At 36.1% G+C, this 16,255-nt stretch overlaps 2 protein-coding genes across 2 annotated transcripts; one reads left to right on the top strand and one right to left on the bottom strand.

Moving 5' to 3' along the window:
- Positions 1–25: 25 nt before the first annotated feature.
- On the bottom strand, positions 26–2,050 carry Uev1A (Ubiquitin-conjugating enzyme variant 1A). The gene is made up of 4 exons (XM_085187776.1): positions 1,775–2,050; positions 1,526–1,668; positions 1,122–1,247; positions 26–1,053 (listed from the first exon to the last, which is right to left on the bottom strand). The coding sequence occupies exons 1-4, from the start codon at positions 1,797–1,799 to the stop codon at positions 913–915; spliced, it is 435 nt and encodes a 144-aa protein (XP_085043902.1). The 5' UTR covers positions 1,800–2,050; the 3' UTR covers positions 26–912.
- Positions 2,051–3,711: 1,661 nt separating this feature from the next.
- scny (ubiquitin specific peptidase 36) lies at positions 3,712–11,298 on the top strand. Its single transcript, XM_085187771.1, has 11 exons — positions 3,712–4,205; positions 4,463–4,690; positions 5,455–5,608; positions 5,929–6,103; positions 6,343–6,456; positions 6,540–6,704; positions 6,800–7,773; positions 7,905–8,250; positions 8,539–8,679; positions 8,755–8,867; positions 9,409–11,298. The coding sequence occupies exons 1-11, from the start codon at positions 3,935–3,937 to the stop codon at positions 9,449–9,451; spliced, it is 2,724 nt and encodes a 907-aa protein (XP_085043897.1). The 5' UTR covers positions 3,712–3,934; the 3' UTR covers positions 9,452–11,298.
- Positions 11,299–16,255: the final 4,957 nt, after the last annotated feature.

Here is a 16,255-nt window from a genome sequence, read left to right as displayed (position 1 = left end):
ACATGTAGACAAAGAAATAATAACATTTTTGACAGTAATATTTGATTTATTTACCTTTTGCTAGTTATACATTGGTAAAAATATTAATGCTATGAAAGAATTTGACTTAGCATTTTGGTTTGTAACAACAAAATCACGCAAAGTGGAATATATGGCTTAAAGGGATCTACTTTCAAATGAATATGTAGACAAGCCATTTTGTAGACATACAGTATATAAAATGGTGTAATTGTTATATGAAACAAACAATGCAAAGCCTTACAATAAAACAGTAGTACTTCATCTTAAGTCTCTAAGAAATAAATTCTTAAAATATTTTACACTTGACAAACTAAGAAAAATATGCATTTCTTCAAATTATTTATGTGTTGTTTGCTATGGGTTGTATTTTTATAGAAGTAACTTTAATCTTAAATTTAATGTATTCAGTTTGCTTTGGAATTATGCCTATATTCAAAAACAAAAAATTACTCTCTGTAGTGCAAATTAATATATTGTTCAAAAGCATAGGCAATACCAGTCACCCAAAAAATAAGATAATAAATGTAGCCATAATTATACAAAAAGCAAGTTGATTTTGAAAGGCCACAATAATTTAGGTAGAGATAAATAAATGGATGTTACCCTATAAGTAAGTAATGACGATTTAATTCGAAGTGAACATTTTCAAACTGTAAGTCATCATATAATTCACTAAACATTTTGAGTGAGTGTATTGTAAAGACTACCTACATTAAATGCATAAAGATCATCTTTATTTATGCTAACATATTTATGTTACTGATATAGCAGTTCTTGAAATTATGCCAAATATTAATAACTACAAATTTATTAGATTGGATTTACAAAAAAAATAATATAACATCTTATAATTTAGCAAAGTAGGAGCAGATTAGGTTATTGAGACAATATTTAAAAAGTGCTACCCTCCGGTGGCTGAGAAAGCTTCATATTTTCCTTAAGAGTCATTAGACGTCTCAATTCCTGCAGAACCGTTTTGATAGTATAATCACGTTGCCATCTGGCCAGAATCGGAACTTGTCTGTTGTCAACCTAGAAAAATAAACAATTCATTAACAATTGTATTTACTTGATTTATAAAATATATTAACTACACTTACAAGTCCAGTTTGGCTGTTGACACAGTTCATGTTGATTCTAGAAATAAATCTAGCAGTTGGAGGCTCATCAGGATACCTTGTTCCACATTCAATTTTCAGTGAATACATCCTATTTTCATAAGGAGTCTGAAAAATATATTATTACTCATTTTAAATATCTATTAGTAATATAAATATCAAACAAAAGCACTTTTACTGATGCCTAACAAAAGTAATCAATAATAATGTATTCTTAACATAATCTAATTTGCTTAGTAGCATTGTTGACTATTACAGAAGGCAATGTTTAAGCACAAGATCTTTTAAAGTACAAACAAAATAGATTAATGTATATAAGCAATAAAATATATGTATATATAAAAATGAAACATATCTTTGTATTAATACAGTAAAAAAACAATTACCCTAGGAGGACCAATTATCATGCCAGTCCAGTGAGTTAGGGTCATATCATCATCGCTTTCGAGTCCCCAAGAAATTGTTCCATCGCCCACTCCCTTCTGACCTTGCTCAAGTTCTTCTAGAAGACGAAAATTTCTAGGAACCACTGAAATAAATATAAGAAGGGTAAGCAAAAAAATCTATTAATATTATACCACAATTAAGTGGTTATAGTAAAAAAATATGTATGGTATACAAAACGAAAAACTTACCAACGCCTGATGACGGATTCGCCATGATCACAATTTCACCGGCGCTCACTACCTACCCAAAAATAAGCTTGTTACAAATAGTAATTGGTACTTGAAGCGTAAACACTTTTCATATGCTGTTTAAAATATTAATATAATGTATTTGCAATGATTATGTATATTTTCATTTAATCTAAAAAACCTTCAATCAAACTGCTCAAAGAGCAGGTTAATAATTTTTATGCTGACTTTGACAAATGTCAGTGTGCAAGTGCCAACTGCCAAGTAGCAACAGAGTTAGTAGGCAGTTAGGCACCTATCTAGTTAGCAAAAACAACCATGAACCAATAGAGATTTGTTCTTCGCTTCATTACTTTGTGACTTAACATGGAATCTATATTATTTCAGTGTATAAAAATTAAAGTTTGAATTAAATATATTTTTAAATGCGTGGCGTATTCCATAATTTAATCAAATCCAAGTAAATAATATTTGCAAGATGTAAGTAATTTCTTTCAAAATATAATTTATAAGCACTTAGTAAATACCATTTAAAAAATATTGATTTTTATTTTTAAAATTCAAAATTTATAGTAATATTAGTTAATGTTCATACCTGCCTGCATTGATAAAGTCTAAAACTGGCCCCACACGTTCTATAATATTGTCAATAAAATACGTATTGTTAATAATATTGTGTGTTGCCGGCCGGTTGTCAATATTATTGTCGATTTCTAGAAATTCTGTTTTTGCCATGACTTTATCGGGGGAGGCAGGGTTATTGTCAATAATATTGTCGTGCGTGGGCCCGCTGTAATATATTAGTTGAATAAAAGACTTCAAGGGAGGCGGACGCTTATGCTTTTTATTATGGATGGACGAAAACATTGGGAATACGGAAAAAAATATTTAATAGAGTTTATTAAAACATGATAGTCTTATCAAGAGCTATGGAATACATCTATTGAAGTATATCGAGAAAAGTAGTGCGTAATAAAAGCTGCCCGATATTTACAAAAAAAAATTTTTTTTTAAGTCATTCTCTTCTTAAATCAGCACGCAACAGAGGGAACCTAAGGATATAATTTAATAAATTACCATAATAAAAGTACTAACATTCTTCACCGGGGTATTAAGCAGTGGTTCATTGGAAACAATACCTTTGCCATTTTCCACCAAATTCTGGAGACATTTCATGTTGAGTAGTGACGTTTACGAATGACCTTAGTAATGGCTGTTTATCCATTTTAGATTTAATACGTCCGCACACAAATAAAGCTACTGAACGACTGCGTCAGATTTTACGACGAAATATTGTCAATAATATTATGTAGTATGTGGGGCCATATATTGAATAATATTATTCCTAGCTAGCTAGCCACACACACAATATTATAATAATATTGTGTGTGTGGCTAGCCTAAAGATAAAGGATTTTATATACTGTCAGTGTACAAGTGTAAAAGTGGGTACATTTAGATGAAAAAGACAATAAAAGCAGTGGAATTGTGTCACGGACACAGTTGCTTGTAGACGGAAACCCTGATTGGAAAATATCTAGTGTGTAGTGTTGTTCTTGAGTGATACATGTCGCTTATTGTAATTACGTAGAACCTTGCCGAATCCGTTGGAAACATATAGACGGTATGTGTTTTTATCGTGTTTATTTTAAAAACGTTAACCGCTTCCGTTTTCTAACAATACCGTACTTATGGTTCGACAATGATAAATTAAATTTATGGCCTGCTAAATTCAAATGCCGTACAGTACCTATTAATTAGAAACCAGGCTCGGACTTCGGAAGTCGTAGTCTCATCTTTTTCATAGACAATAGTATTTAGTATCCTTCAATTAAACCTGAGAATACATTTACCCAAAGCAATAGACAATATTCTATTTGTTAAATAGTCTTAGAACCATAGATATAAATCATAAACTATAGACTAATAGTCTATAGACTCTATAGGTTATGGTTTTTACCACCGCGTATGGTTGGATTGTGTGCGTTTTCCCTTTTCCGTGCTTTGGGCTCATTATTTTAAGATATACACATGGTTTTTTAAAAAACATCATTTTAATCGCTTTTTTGTTATAATAACAGCGTTCGATTTTATTAATTATCATGTGTAACATTGTAATTTGATAAATATTGTGACGTGATAGTGCAGTTTTGGAGGTAAAATGCCCACTACAATTTGTGACCCAGTATCAAACGCGTTGCGTTTATCTCTTAAGGCTGAAGAATCTCAAAACTCGTCATTATTAGATAGTAGACTTTATTCATCAGCAAAAAGTGTATTGCTGTCCAAGATTGAATTTGAAGAATCTGGTGACTATCAAAGCAATGTTCTAGATGGGTTAAAATCAAAATATGTGGTTATACGACCTAAGAAACCAGTGTTATATGGTAAACTTCTTAAAAAAGAAATCAATTCAAGCAGTCAGCCTCTTGGTAAGTTCTTGTTACTAATTTAATCTATTTTATGTAGTTTACATATAATATTTACAAAAGTACGTGAGGTTATCTTTTCGTGATGTCAATATTTACTATGGCACTGAACATTTCATTCAAAAAATGTAATAATTAACGTTATTATGTATATAAGTAATTTATAATATATGACAATTGTGTTTACTAATAATTGTAGAATTATATTGTTCTTGAAAAAAATATTTAATAAAATTTAATGTACCTACTTGAACTTTCAGAGGGCACAAAAAAAGGGGATGAAGGTTTACCTAAACCAAGAAGAGTATTTTTTCCTGTTGAGAAAGTGCAACTAGGATGGCAGAATGCTTGGGCAGCTGGTGCAGGCATGCAAAATGTTGGCAATACTTGTTACCTTAACTCGACTCTACAAGCTTTGTTTCATGTACCCGCATTTGCCAACTGGCTTGTATCTGAAGCTGTTCATGCAGACAAATGTAGCCAACAAGGTTAGAAACATGCCAAACGAATGACTTATTTATATCTTGCAGATTTATCATCTCTATATATAATAAAACAGTAAAAATATTTTGTCTGTACATTTAGTATTTTTGACTGAAATGTAAAGAGGGACACTTAAAAAGTATAATAGAAAACAAAAATATTCTTTTTAAATTTCTTGCCTGTCTGTCTGTCTGTATATATGGTCATGCTAATCTCTGAAAGTACTGAACCGATTTACGTAAAACTTTCACCAATTTCTTTGTTTTAGTCCAGCTTAACGTCTAAAGTTTGTTTCATCAAAATTGGTTCATTAAAAAAACAGTTATAGTCACTTGAATGAACTCATGGTATGAGTTTGCCTGCAAATATATAGCAATCTATACTTATACTTATAATAAATCTGTATTTGTTTGTAATAATTCTGTATTTTTAACCGACTTTCGAAATAAAGAGGGGGTTCTCAATTAAACATTTTCAATTCAATATTTGATTCATTTATTCGATCAATTATTTTGGATTTGATATTGGATTATTCGACTCAATTTCTGTAATATGCAATCATTACAGTTCTTTTACAGAGAATATTATAAATTTTTACCATAATTAATAATTTTACATTTAAGGCTGTTTCTGAACGAGTAAATTAAATTTATCAATGATATCAACACATTTGACTGTCAATTCTGTTTATTAAATGAATAATCATGTAGTTCAAGCAGGTGAAGCCACGGGGGGGCCACTAGTATTTAATATATTTTTTTTATTTTAGAAGCTTGTGTCATTTGTGGCATGCGAACTACTATTATGGCGACACAAAAAAATGGCAGTGCACCAATCAAACCTTGGCAAGTGTACTCTAAACTGCGTCTCATTTGTAGACATCTAACTCCAGGACATCAAGAAGATGCCCATGAATTTTTAAGGTGAATAATAGTATATTTTATTATTTTCACACATCTTTTTAACCAGAGACAACACTGCAACAAACATACTCAATGCAAAATATGTATCCAATTTTTTTCCATACCAGAGGCCAGTTGTGCTGCAGGGGCACAAAGTGCTAACATGACTAATTGTGTGTTCAATTCCTACTCGAGGAAATGAAATATTTAAATTTATATTTCCATTTTCTTCACTCTATTGTCAATGCAAAGCGTGGTGTTGAGTTCCGTCACTCAATTTATCTATCTTTATCTCAAAAAAATGCTATAAATTAATTCTAACACCTAATATATTTTTTCAGATATCTTGTGGAAGCAATGGAGAAGTGTTACCTATCTCGATTTGTAAATTCTGATAAATTGGACCAATATAGCAAAGAAACAACTCCATTAAACCAAATACTTGGAGGTTACTTGAGATCAACTGTCCGCTGTCTTGCCTGTCAACATTTATCTACTACCTACCAGCATTTCCAGGTAATTATATTTTTAAATACATACAGGCTGTTATATTGGGGATTGATTCCCATTCGGGGAACAATTTACTTTCATTTCATCTCTCTAGTAAGAAGAAACAGCGAGATGGCTTGGTGTTGAGTTCCACCACTCAATATGTAAAGTCTCTTGGGGAATGGAGTGTCTCAACACTAGGTTCCCCTAGAAAAAAAAACACTGGTATTTGTTACATATTTGCTATTAATAAACATAATTTTTAGGACTTATTATTAGATATCAGAAAACACTCTACATTAGATGAAGCACTGGACTCATTTTTTTCAAGGGAGAGACTAGAAGATCTAGGATACAAATGTGAAGCATGTAACAAGAAGGTATAATTGAGTTCATAATTTATGAATTAAATAAATAAAAATAACAATCATGATATATATATTATATATTTTTTATATTATAGGTGTCAGCAACGAAACAATTTTTTATAGAAAGAGCACCAATGGTACTTTGTATTGCTCTTAAACGATTTTCTCTGGTTGGTGGAAAGCTCTCAAAACATGTTCAATTTCGAAAGAAGATTAATCTTAGCAAATATATGTATAATAAAATCGGTCAACAACAACTAGTAAGTATTGTAAAATAATTGTCACATACAAATGTACACTATTAATTCTTGTTTTGTGAATACATATAAGATAATTTTTATTTTGTTTCTTACAGTCATATAAATTAGTAAGTTTGGTAACTCATCTAGGGCCTTCCCAAAATTGTGGACATTATACTGCAATAGGCCAAGCACCTAATGGCAATTATTACCAATTTGATGACAGCTCTGTTAGACCATTGCCTCTCTCAGCTGTACTGGGCACTAATGCTTATATTATGTTCTTTGAGAAGGATAATACTATAGAAGATTCAACTGCACCAACTGCATCTACCTCTAATGTTGTGTATGGACCACAGCTCTCTGATAGTGTTCTAAATAGAGAAAAGAGTCCTCTTAAATTGACATTTTACAAAAATGATGAAAGAAGACCTATTATTTTAAACACAAGTAGTACTGATTCTTCAAAATCTGAAATGAAACCTATAATTTTAAATTCAACATTAAGTAAATCTATGGAGTCAAGTAATTCCATATCTGAACCTTGGGTTGTAAAACAGAATGGTGAAGTAGAAAAAGTAATGATAGGACCCAAGGTTGCAAATGGCAGTGGTGACAAATCTTCCTATAAATTAGATGAAGAAAGAAAAGTTAGCTTTACCATAAAGAAACAGGGACATACTGAAGAATGTCACATTAAACCGAAGATTTCTAAAACTGATTCAGACAACAAAGCTATTAGCTGTACAAGTTCTAAAACTATAGAAAAGTCAGTAACAATGAGCAAATTAGTTAAACCATTAAAATCACCACTGGAGAAGTTGGAGGAACAAATGAATAAAGCAGATGTTGTAAATCATGTTCAAAGAAATGGTAATTCTAAATTAGTGCCATATGATTCAGAGTCCAGCAGTGATGAACGTAGTGAGAGACTGGGTGATGAGCCATCTCGTAAGTCAAAGCCAAGTCGGTGTGAGTCGTCACAAGGCCTTATAGTCACTACTAAAGCAATGCACCACGCCTGGACTGTCTCCAAAGAAAAAAGTGGCCCATTATTGAGCCCTAGTCTTAATGGTGATACTAATAAAAAGTAAGTTGTCTTTAATTATGAACCATCAACTACTTCTACTTTCAACTAGTAGTTTTGAATAAATTATAATCATAGTGCAAAATATCCACATGATATGCATTATTTAAAAACAAATTTAAACTTATTTTCAGAATAAAAGACAAAGATGATCGGCGTGCAGATGAAGAGAGTCCTAATACAAGTGTTAGTAGTATGTCTCCTGTCAGCGACCGTAGTGAGGCTGCGCCTGCAACTGTACCACCAGCAATTAGTTCACCTACTATGGGACTACCTTGCGAGGTATCCGCGTCCGCTCCCGCCTCCGCTCCGGCCTCCGCTGCCGCTCCCTCCGCCGCTGTCACTGCAACCACCATTGCCTCCAGCGTCACACCCGCTAACACTATAGAGACAGCGCGTCACTTACACGGCCTCTCTCATCGCGGCTACGGAGCGCCCGTCTCTTCTTGGAACGGAACGCATAGTGCAATGTCGCGACAGGTACAACTTCTAAATTATTGAAGTTTTATTTTCTCTTCGCACTTTTTAGTATAGCAGTGCTGGCAGAAATAAAGCGGTCTAAAGATATTCGGTTATCAACTTTAAGTCCCAATTCAAGACATTGTATGAAAATATTAAGAAAGCAGAGAAATGAGAATAATTTTTAATTATGAATGAAAATTTCACTGAGTTTGGAATTTAGATTGCGACCCTTCTACTATGCATAATGAATATTATACTGTTAGATGGTTATATTCTTAGTTGATCTAACAATAATTTAATTTACAGGTTTTTGAGGAGAGACGCGACGAACGAAAACGAGCTCACGATGCCTCAGACGAAATGGATCGTGGCCGAAGCAAAAAAATTAAAAAATTCCATCATTATAATCGATTTAATAATAATAGGAACGGATATAATCCTTTTCAGGTATTATAGAATTAAATTTATTTTCTTCTACTACTTATACTTATACGAAAAGTACTTAACCATATTTTTTTTCAGGAAAAACAAAATACATTGCATTGGGGTAATAATAACTTCAAATATCGCGGCGACCGTCGCCCGGCACATCACTTCAATAAGCATCATAGCAACAAATACAAAAGATCCAACAGGTAATATATTATGTTTTATAGTCAGTATTTACTAGCAGATTTATCGTATGAAAAGTAAATGTGACTTGACTGACTCTTATAGATTTATTTAAAACAACCGTAAGAACCATATCTAGTGAATATGATAATTAAAAAAGTGATGAGAGCGAAGCCCACGTAAAATTATGAAGTTGTGGATTTTTTTATAAACTGTACTAAATATTTTATATGATTTTTTCTATATTTTACTTGTACAAATGATGCGTTTAGGTTCACGTGGTTCCCCACGTATAGGAGGATGGCAGGGGAATTCTAGTGTTAAGAGTTCATTTTTTATTTTCTGCCCAATTTTCGCGACATTTCGTGTTCCGTGGTGGGACTCAACAAAGCTCTTATTTCTTGTTACCAAAGCAAAGAAATGAAAGTTACCAATTCCCCCGAGTGAAAATTGAACCGACAACAGCGGTCACAGATTTATTAATTGAAAATTTGTTAATTTATGAACTAAAAAAATGTAATTAATAAACTAAATTTATTTAATAAATAATTTTGTTATCTGCAGGTACACGGCAACCAACGGCCACCACTACCCGCGGCATCGTTGACCCTGGCCCCTGTTATCCTTGTATATAGATGAATGGACTTAAAACAATTAGCTAAATAATATAGCAGATTAAGGTAAACCTAAGTAATAAAATAGTAGTTGTGAGGTTGTCATACAATTCCGCCACATCCATCGATTAACATAGGGAAGTGATTTCTAGTGTTATATATGCAAGACTCAACATTTTTTATGGTAAAGTGATTAATTTGCATTTTATTTCAAACTATATAAACATATACTTGTAATTATAAAAAATCTAATTCCAATTTTAAATAATTATATAATACTGACTAGTCTGAGTAATGTTATAAATTATGTAAGTTAAATAATACTTCTTTGTTGCAAATTCATTTTACATTTGTTCACTAAATATTTAGGTTCATATGAAACATAATGTACGATTTTTTTATATTAATACACTTAATTAATATCTTTACTAATTATTTGATCGTTTATCACAAAACTAAATATGCTTACTGTATTACAAAAGGACATTATGTAGCTTTAATTGCTGTGACAATGATGATGTCAAATTTATTAATCATTGACAAATATTTAATTAAATATAACTAAATGATATTTTCTTAACCAATGTGATTTGAAATAGCTCAACTGTGACAAGTAATTTAAATTACCAATATTTTTTTGGATGCAAATAGTTATGATGTTTTAAATAAGCCACACGTATTGTGCATATATAATTGCAAGAGCTCTTAACTAGCTTAGTTTGACGTCATAAACATTATGTAAATATAGTAACCTCAGTTATCTTGTAAATACCGACATGTGCTTATATTTTTGTAAAATAAATACTGAATTAACTCAGAAGCATAATTATAACATAACATAGTAAAATTGTAAGAAAATATGCTCAGGTGTTAAAGTTCAAATATAATAGGTAGGAAATGTTCAAAAAATAAATGTTCTTCAGTTCAACTTGTTTGTATGTTTGCTTAATATGTCTCTACATCGACATTTTGTCTGAAACATAAAATGCATTGAAAAGTTTTGTAAGTGATTGTGGTCTTTTTTCCCGACTGCTAAGAAAGGGTTATGATTTATTAAAGTTGTGTTTTAAAAAATAACTTCATGCAATAAAAAAAAATACAATATCAAATACGATGACTGTCACTTGCCGTTTAATAATATTAATAATAATACAACCGTTTATAATAAAGTCATCTGCTTGCCTTACTTCATTTCACGAATAAGATTCAATGGCGCATTTGTAATATGTTATATTTATTCAACATGATGGAGTTATATAAGCCTTATATTAATATTGTAAATTTACAAACTCTAACAATGAAATATAATCAGTTATTTTAACGTTTTCATACTTAACTATAGAGAAAAAAACAAAACAAACACAATATGTAATTTCATTTAAACAAGCCCATTTCTGCTTAAAATTGTTACACTATTAAATATTTCCTAAAAAAGGCATGCTACAATTATAAAATGGTTAGAAGTAACGCGATTAATTGTATTCTTTAATTATGTAAGCATTTATAATATTCATTTACTATACATATTACACGACAATAGATACCATTTCTTTTACTTAGGTTATAATTATGATTACTTAGTTTAGTATCTTAGTTTGTTATTTGTAAGCTGTTATTTTTGTTATACAAGAGGTTGTCGCTTTAGTTAGAGGGCGCGTGAGACGGCCTCACATTATTACACTCTGTACATTTAACAATATACTCTTAATATGTATTAAATTTATACACTTCAGTATTTTGATAAATGTGTGGTGTACAGATGGACATTTTATGTTATACATCCGATGGATATAATTATTTAATTTAGTATTTTGCTAAAACAAAACCATCTTATTTGTAATGTCTGCCTTTTATTTAATTCCTCGTTTATCCATTCATGATAAAATAGTATAGACTTCCAAAGATTTTAATGTCAATGTTGTAGTGTTCTTTATCTACCTGTCATGGCGCAGGGGCACAAATGTGCGACTAATTGTGGGTTGGATTCCCACTTGAGGAAATGAAATATTTAATATTTTCATTTCCTTGCTTTCCGGCAGAGGACGGTGTTCTATTCCGCCACTCAACAAATGAATGCCTCCACAATTGAAACCGAAATGTCTTAATGGAGACCGTATGTTTTAACTAGGTTCCCAGATTCCTTCTGCCCACCCTGCTGTGCGGGATACAGGGTGAATCTAAAAATCGATATTAGTAGAGAACGATCAAGTTGTTTTAATAATTTAACAAGTTATTTATGCAGATAAAAAAGAATATAAATACGTTCTTTCTGTTAAGCATAAGAAAGCGTACAGTGTGTTTTAAGTACAGTCAAACAAATTGTTTAGAAGTTTAAATTTATTTAAATACGTTCATTTGTTGATTTTTTAATAAAATTAAAAATAAATCAGCTTCACGCTGTATCCCGCACACAACAGGGTAATATTTCCTTAAATTATATTTCCGTTTCTTCGCTCTGGTATCGAGGCAAAAAGCGCGGCGTTGAGTTCCGCAACTCAACATACATAGGCTCCAGAATTCGGCGGAAAATGAGAAACGGAGTGTCTTAACACTATGTTCCCTCTGCCTACCCTGCTGTGTGCGGAATACAGCGTGAAGCTGATTAGTAAGTAAAGCTAGCACCACCCCATGCTGCATCTCAATAAAGAAACATTGCATTTTGGGTGGCGCAACCCAACGCCGCGTTGACTAAGTAGATTATAGAAATTAAAACAATACAAATATTATAGAAATGAAGCCACTGAACTTTTGTAATGCTTGAATTAAGTATCCACTACAAACTCTGTAGTAAAGGCAACGACGGTAACAACTGCGAAGAGGCAGCCGCGCAGACCTAAAGTGGCTAAGCAACCTCGCACCATTGCGGTTATGATCACCTTAACGACAGAGGCTGTCGCGAAAGGGGTCTCTTATGCCCAGGCCCTAGAAAGAGCGCAGCAGAGCGTTAATCTAGTGCAGCTGGGCATCACTGAGGGTTTAACAGTGCGTCAGGCAATGTCAGGTGCTCGGCTACTGGAGCTATCGTCTGCAAATTCATCGGAACAGGCCGATATGTTAGCTGAGCGGCTACGAGTGGTTTTAGAGGGGGTGGCGGTAGTTACTAGGCCCATCAAAAACGCTTCATTGAGATTAGTGGGTCTGGATGATTCAGTAACTAAAGAGAAAGTAATAAATGCCGTTGCAAATACTGGCGGCTGTTCAGTCAACTCCATTACTGTTTCAGAGTTACTTCTTGGCCCCAGAAGAATGATGTCAGCTGTGGTGCGATTCGGCAAAAATCATTGTGGAGAAGGGACGGATCTTGGTGGGATGGAGCTCTGCTAAGGTCCAGGTGCTTGAAGAGCGACCTATGCGCTGCTACAAATGCCTGTCACTGGGTCACACCAGGCCTAGGTGTCCCTCAGCAGTTGTGAGGGAGCATCTATGCTTCCGTTGTGGTTGTAAGGGTCATAAATTCCACACGTGTCGAGCCGAACCACGTTGCTTGGTATGCACGGACGCTAAAATGCCAGCTGGGCACATTATGGGTAGTGCAGACTGTCGGCCACCGCCACTTAAAGGAACAGAGGCTATAGGCACTGAGGTCTCTCATGGAGACGGCGGCTGTCAGGGCCAGGAGGATAATGATATGTCATAATGGATAGACATCCCATACACTTTTTGCAGACGAACATCAATCACTCCGCTGGAGCGCAGGACCTAAAGATGCAAACCATGATGGAGTGGCACATCGACATTGCCGTAGTATGTGAGCCGTACTTTGTCCCTAATAATATTCGCTGGACTGGTGATCTGGATGGCTCTGTTGCTGTCGTATCTGGAAATGCTTCCGCTGCTCCCCTCGCTGCTTAAGAAAGGGGTTCGGATTATATTGTGGCACAGTGGCGAGAGTATGCAATCGTGGGGTTATACTTTTCCCCGAATCGCAGTCTGGCGGAGTTCGAGATTTTTCTTGACTCCGTCAGAGCTGCAATCTGCTGACAGTCGTCGAGGAAAGTCTTGGTCCTTGGCGACTTCAATGCCAAGTCTCGAGCGTGGGGGAACCCCACCTCAAATAGCAAGGGGGAAGCGGTTCAAGTATGGGCTTTACTTGTGTACAATGTGGGGAGGGAGTGGACTTGCGTAAGACACAACGGAGGTTCTGTGGTAGGTCTCTCATTTGCCACACCATCTGTCGTACCTAACGTGGCAAATTGGAGGGTTGCGACAGAGGTAGAAACTTTGTCGGACCATCGATACGTTAGGTTCGAGGTCACCACGCAACCAGTTCTTGTTGCCCGGCCTATGGGCGCATTTCGAAGATTCCCGAGATGGGCTCTTGGTCGGCTCAACCTAGAATTGATCAAAGAGGCGGCTATTGTGGCGAATTTGTGCACTACGGAGACAATGGAGGTTACTCGCTTAAGCGTCGACGAATCGGCGAATCGAATGCGTGATACCATGATGGCGATATGCGATACAGCCATGCTAAGAGCCCGGCGAGGTCCATTGCCTCGTCAAGTTTACTGGTGGAAGCCCGAAATTGCTGTTCTACGGGTTGCATGTAACAAGGCCCGATGGGCATTCACGAGGTGCAGACGGAGAAACGGCTTTGATGTTGCTCTCGAAGATCAACTGAGGATTGCATACAGAGAGAAAAAGAGTGCTCTGCGTCTTGCCATCAGACTGGCGAAGCGTCAAGCGCGTCTGGAGCTTCTGGCGGGCTTAAACAGGGATCCACGGGGACACCCTTACCTCGCTTCACGAAAGAAATTGCGAGTCACTAGTACCCCACTAACAGAGACCTTATCTCCAGTCTTTCTACAAGACATTATTGGGGAGTTGTTCCCAGAGCCATCTGAGTTCATTCCTCCTACAATGGCCCCTCTTCCAGTACAAGAGGAAGAAGTGGAAGCGCCGCCTATTACCGAAGAGGAAATGAAAATGGCTCTTAGTAGACTAAGAGCCAAAAAAACCGCCCCAGGACCAGATGGTGTTCCGGGTAAAGTACTCAGTATTGCCCTGGAGTACCTTGCCAATAATCTTCGGGTATTATTTGACCAGTGTCTCTCGACTGGTCAGTTCCCGAAGATTTGGAAAGAGGGAAAGTTATGCTTATTGCGCAAGGGAGGTCGACCTGTGGACTCACCTTCCGCATACAGGCCGATAGTGCTGCTGAACGAGACTGGTAAGATCTTGGAGAAGATCGTTGCTGCCCGTCTTAGTCGTCATCTAGAGGAAGTAGGCAAGGGTCTTTCAGAGGATCAGTACGGGTTCAGGGCCGGTCGTTCAACAATTGACGCTCTGAACACCCTGAAGACTCGGTCATTAACTGCGACGGCAGAGGGAGATGTTCTGCTAGCCGTATCGCTAGACGTGGTCAATGCCTTTAATAACCTGCCGTTCGAGACTTTACGAGAGGCGCTTCGTTACCATGGAGTGCCTCTCTATCTCCGGCGGCTATTGAATGACTACCTCCAAGATAGAGTGGTGATATGGACGGGTGGGGACGGACAAATCGGCCCACGAAGAGTTGGTTGCGGGGTTCCACAGGGGTCAGTTTTAGGCCTGATACTGTGGAACCTTGGGTATGATTGGCTCCTACGCTGTCGCTTGCCTCCCGGGATGAGCGTTATTTGTTATGCTGATGACACGCTGGTCACTACCCAGGGCGTAAATTTTAATCAAGCGGCACGTTTGGCTGAAGTCGGCATTCACCGCGTTGTTGACTGTATTGAAGCGCTGGGCCTCAAAATTTCAAATTCCAAAACGGAGGCGCTACTGTTCCATGGCCCACGTAAGGGACCTCCTCGTGGGGCTACCCTAAGCATCCAAGAGCAAGAGGTGGAGGTGCGGGCTACAATGAAATATTTGGGCCTGATCCTCGATGGTCGATGGTCTTTTGCGTCACACTTCGCCGAACTTGTGCCGAAGTTGGTAAACACCCGTCGACACCCGTCGACTCAGCCCATCATACCCTGGCTGAATGTCCTGCTTGGGCACCGCAACGCCACACCCTGATGGCCGTTGTGGGTGGAGACCTCTCACTATCCAGTGTGGTGGGAGCCATGCTGGATAGTGAGAGGAACTGGTCTGCTGTGACTTCCTTTTGTGCATCTGTTATGGCACTAAAGGAGGCCGCGGAGCGGGTACGCGAGTCCAGCGCGAATGCAGACCCGCTTCGCCGTCGGAGGCCAAGGGGTAGAAGAAGGCAGTACGCGCATCTCCTACTCCCTTTACCCTAGACGAACCAGTGGCTAACTCACCGAGGTTGCGGAATCCCCCTATAGGATCGCTAGAGTTCTCTGGAAGGTAATGGTGGCTCGTAGTATGGGCCTTCCACCGAGGCGTCGCAGTGGCATGCGCGAGCGATCCTGCGGTGTCTCTATATTGGTGGAGCGGTTTCGCTGGGTTTTAGTGGGTAGTATCGGTCTTCTTTGCGATGAGTCCCACAGTACCATCCTTGTACGGATGGTCTGCGTAAAAGCATTTCCCAGCATTAAAAAAAAAACTATGTGTTTGATTACAAAAATCTATTCGCAATAGGCCACGTTATTTTATTTCATTGAAAAATAAATGTGTTGATTTATTTAATTTTATATGTAACATAAGTAACGTATATAACAATTGATACACAAGTCATCTATTTAAATATTCTTTACTCTGTGTGTTAGAAATATTCGATTTTAAAATAACTTAGTCTTATCATATACATTTTGCCTTAAGTAAAAGCAAAATGTACACCAAATAATACATACTAATCTTAAGTCTAATGTATTTTACTAAATACATTACACAATTAAATAAAATATATAAAC

The sequence above is a fragment of the Heliconius melpomene genome, chromosome 7, assembly GCF_056956725.1.
Source record: "Heliconius melpomene rosina isolate 202511_hmr_F chromosome 7, ASM5695672v1, whole genome shotgun sequence".
NCBI lineage: Eukaryota > Metazoa > Arthropoda > Insecta > Lepidoptera > Nymphalidae > Heliconius > Heliconius melpomene.
The sequence above is the reverse complement of the archived record's forward strand: the minus strand, read 5'-3'. Positions and strand labels throughout refer to the sequence as shown.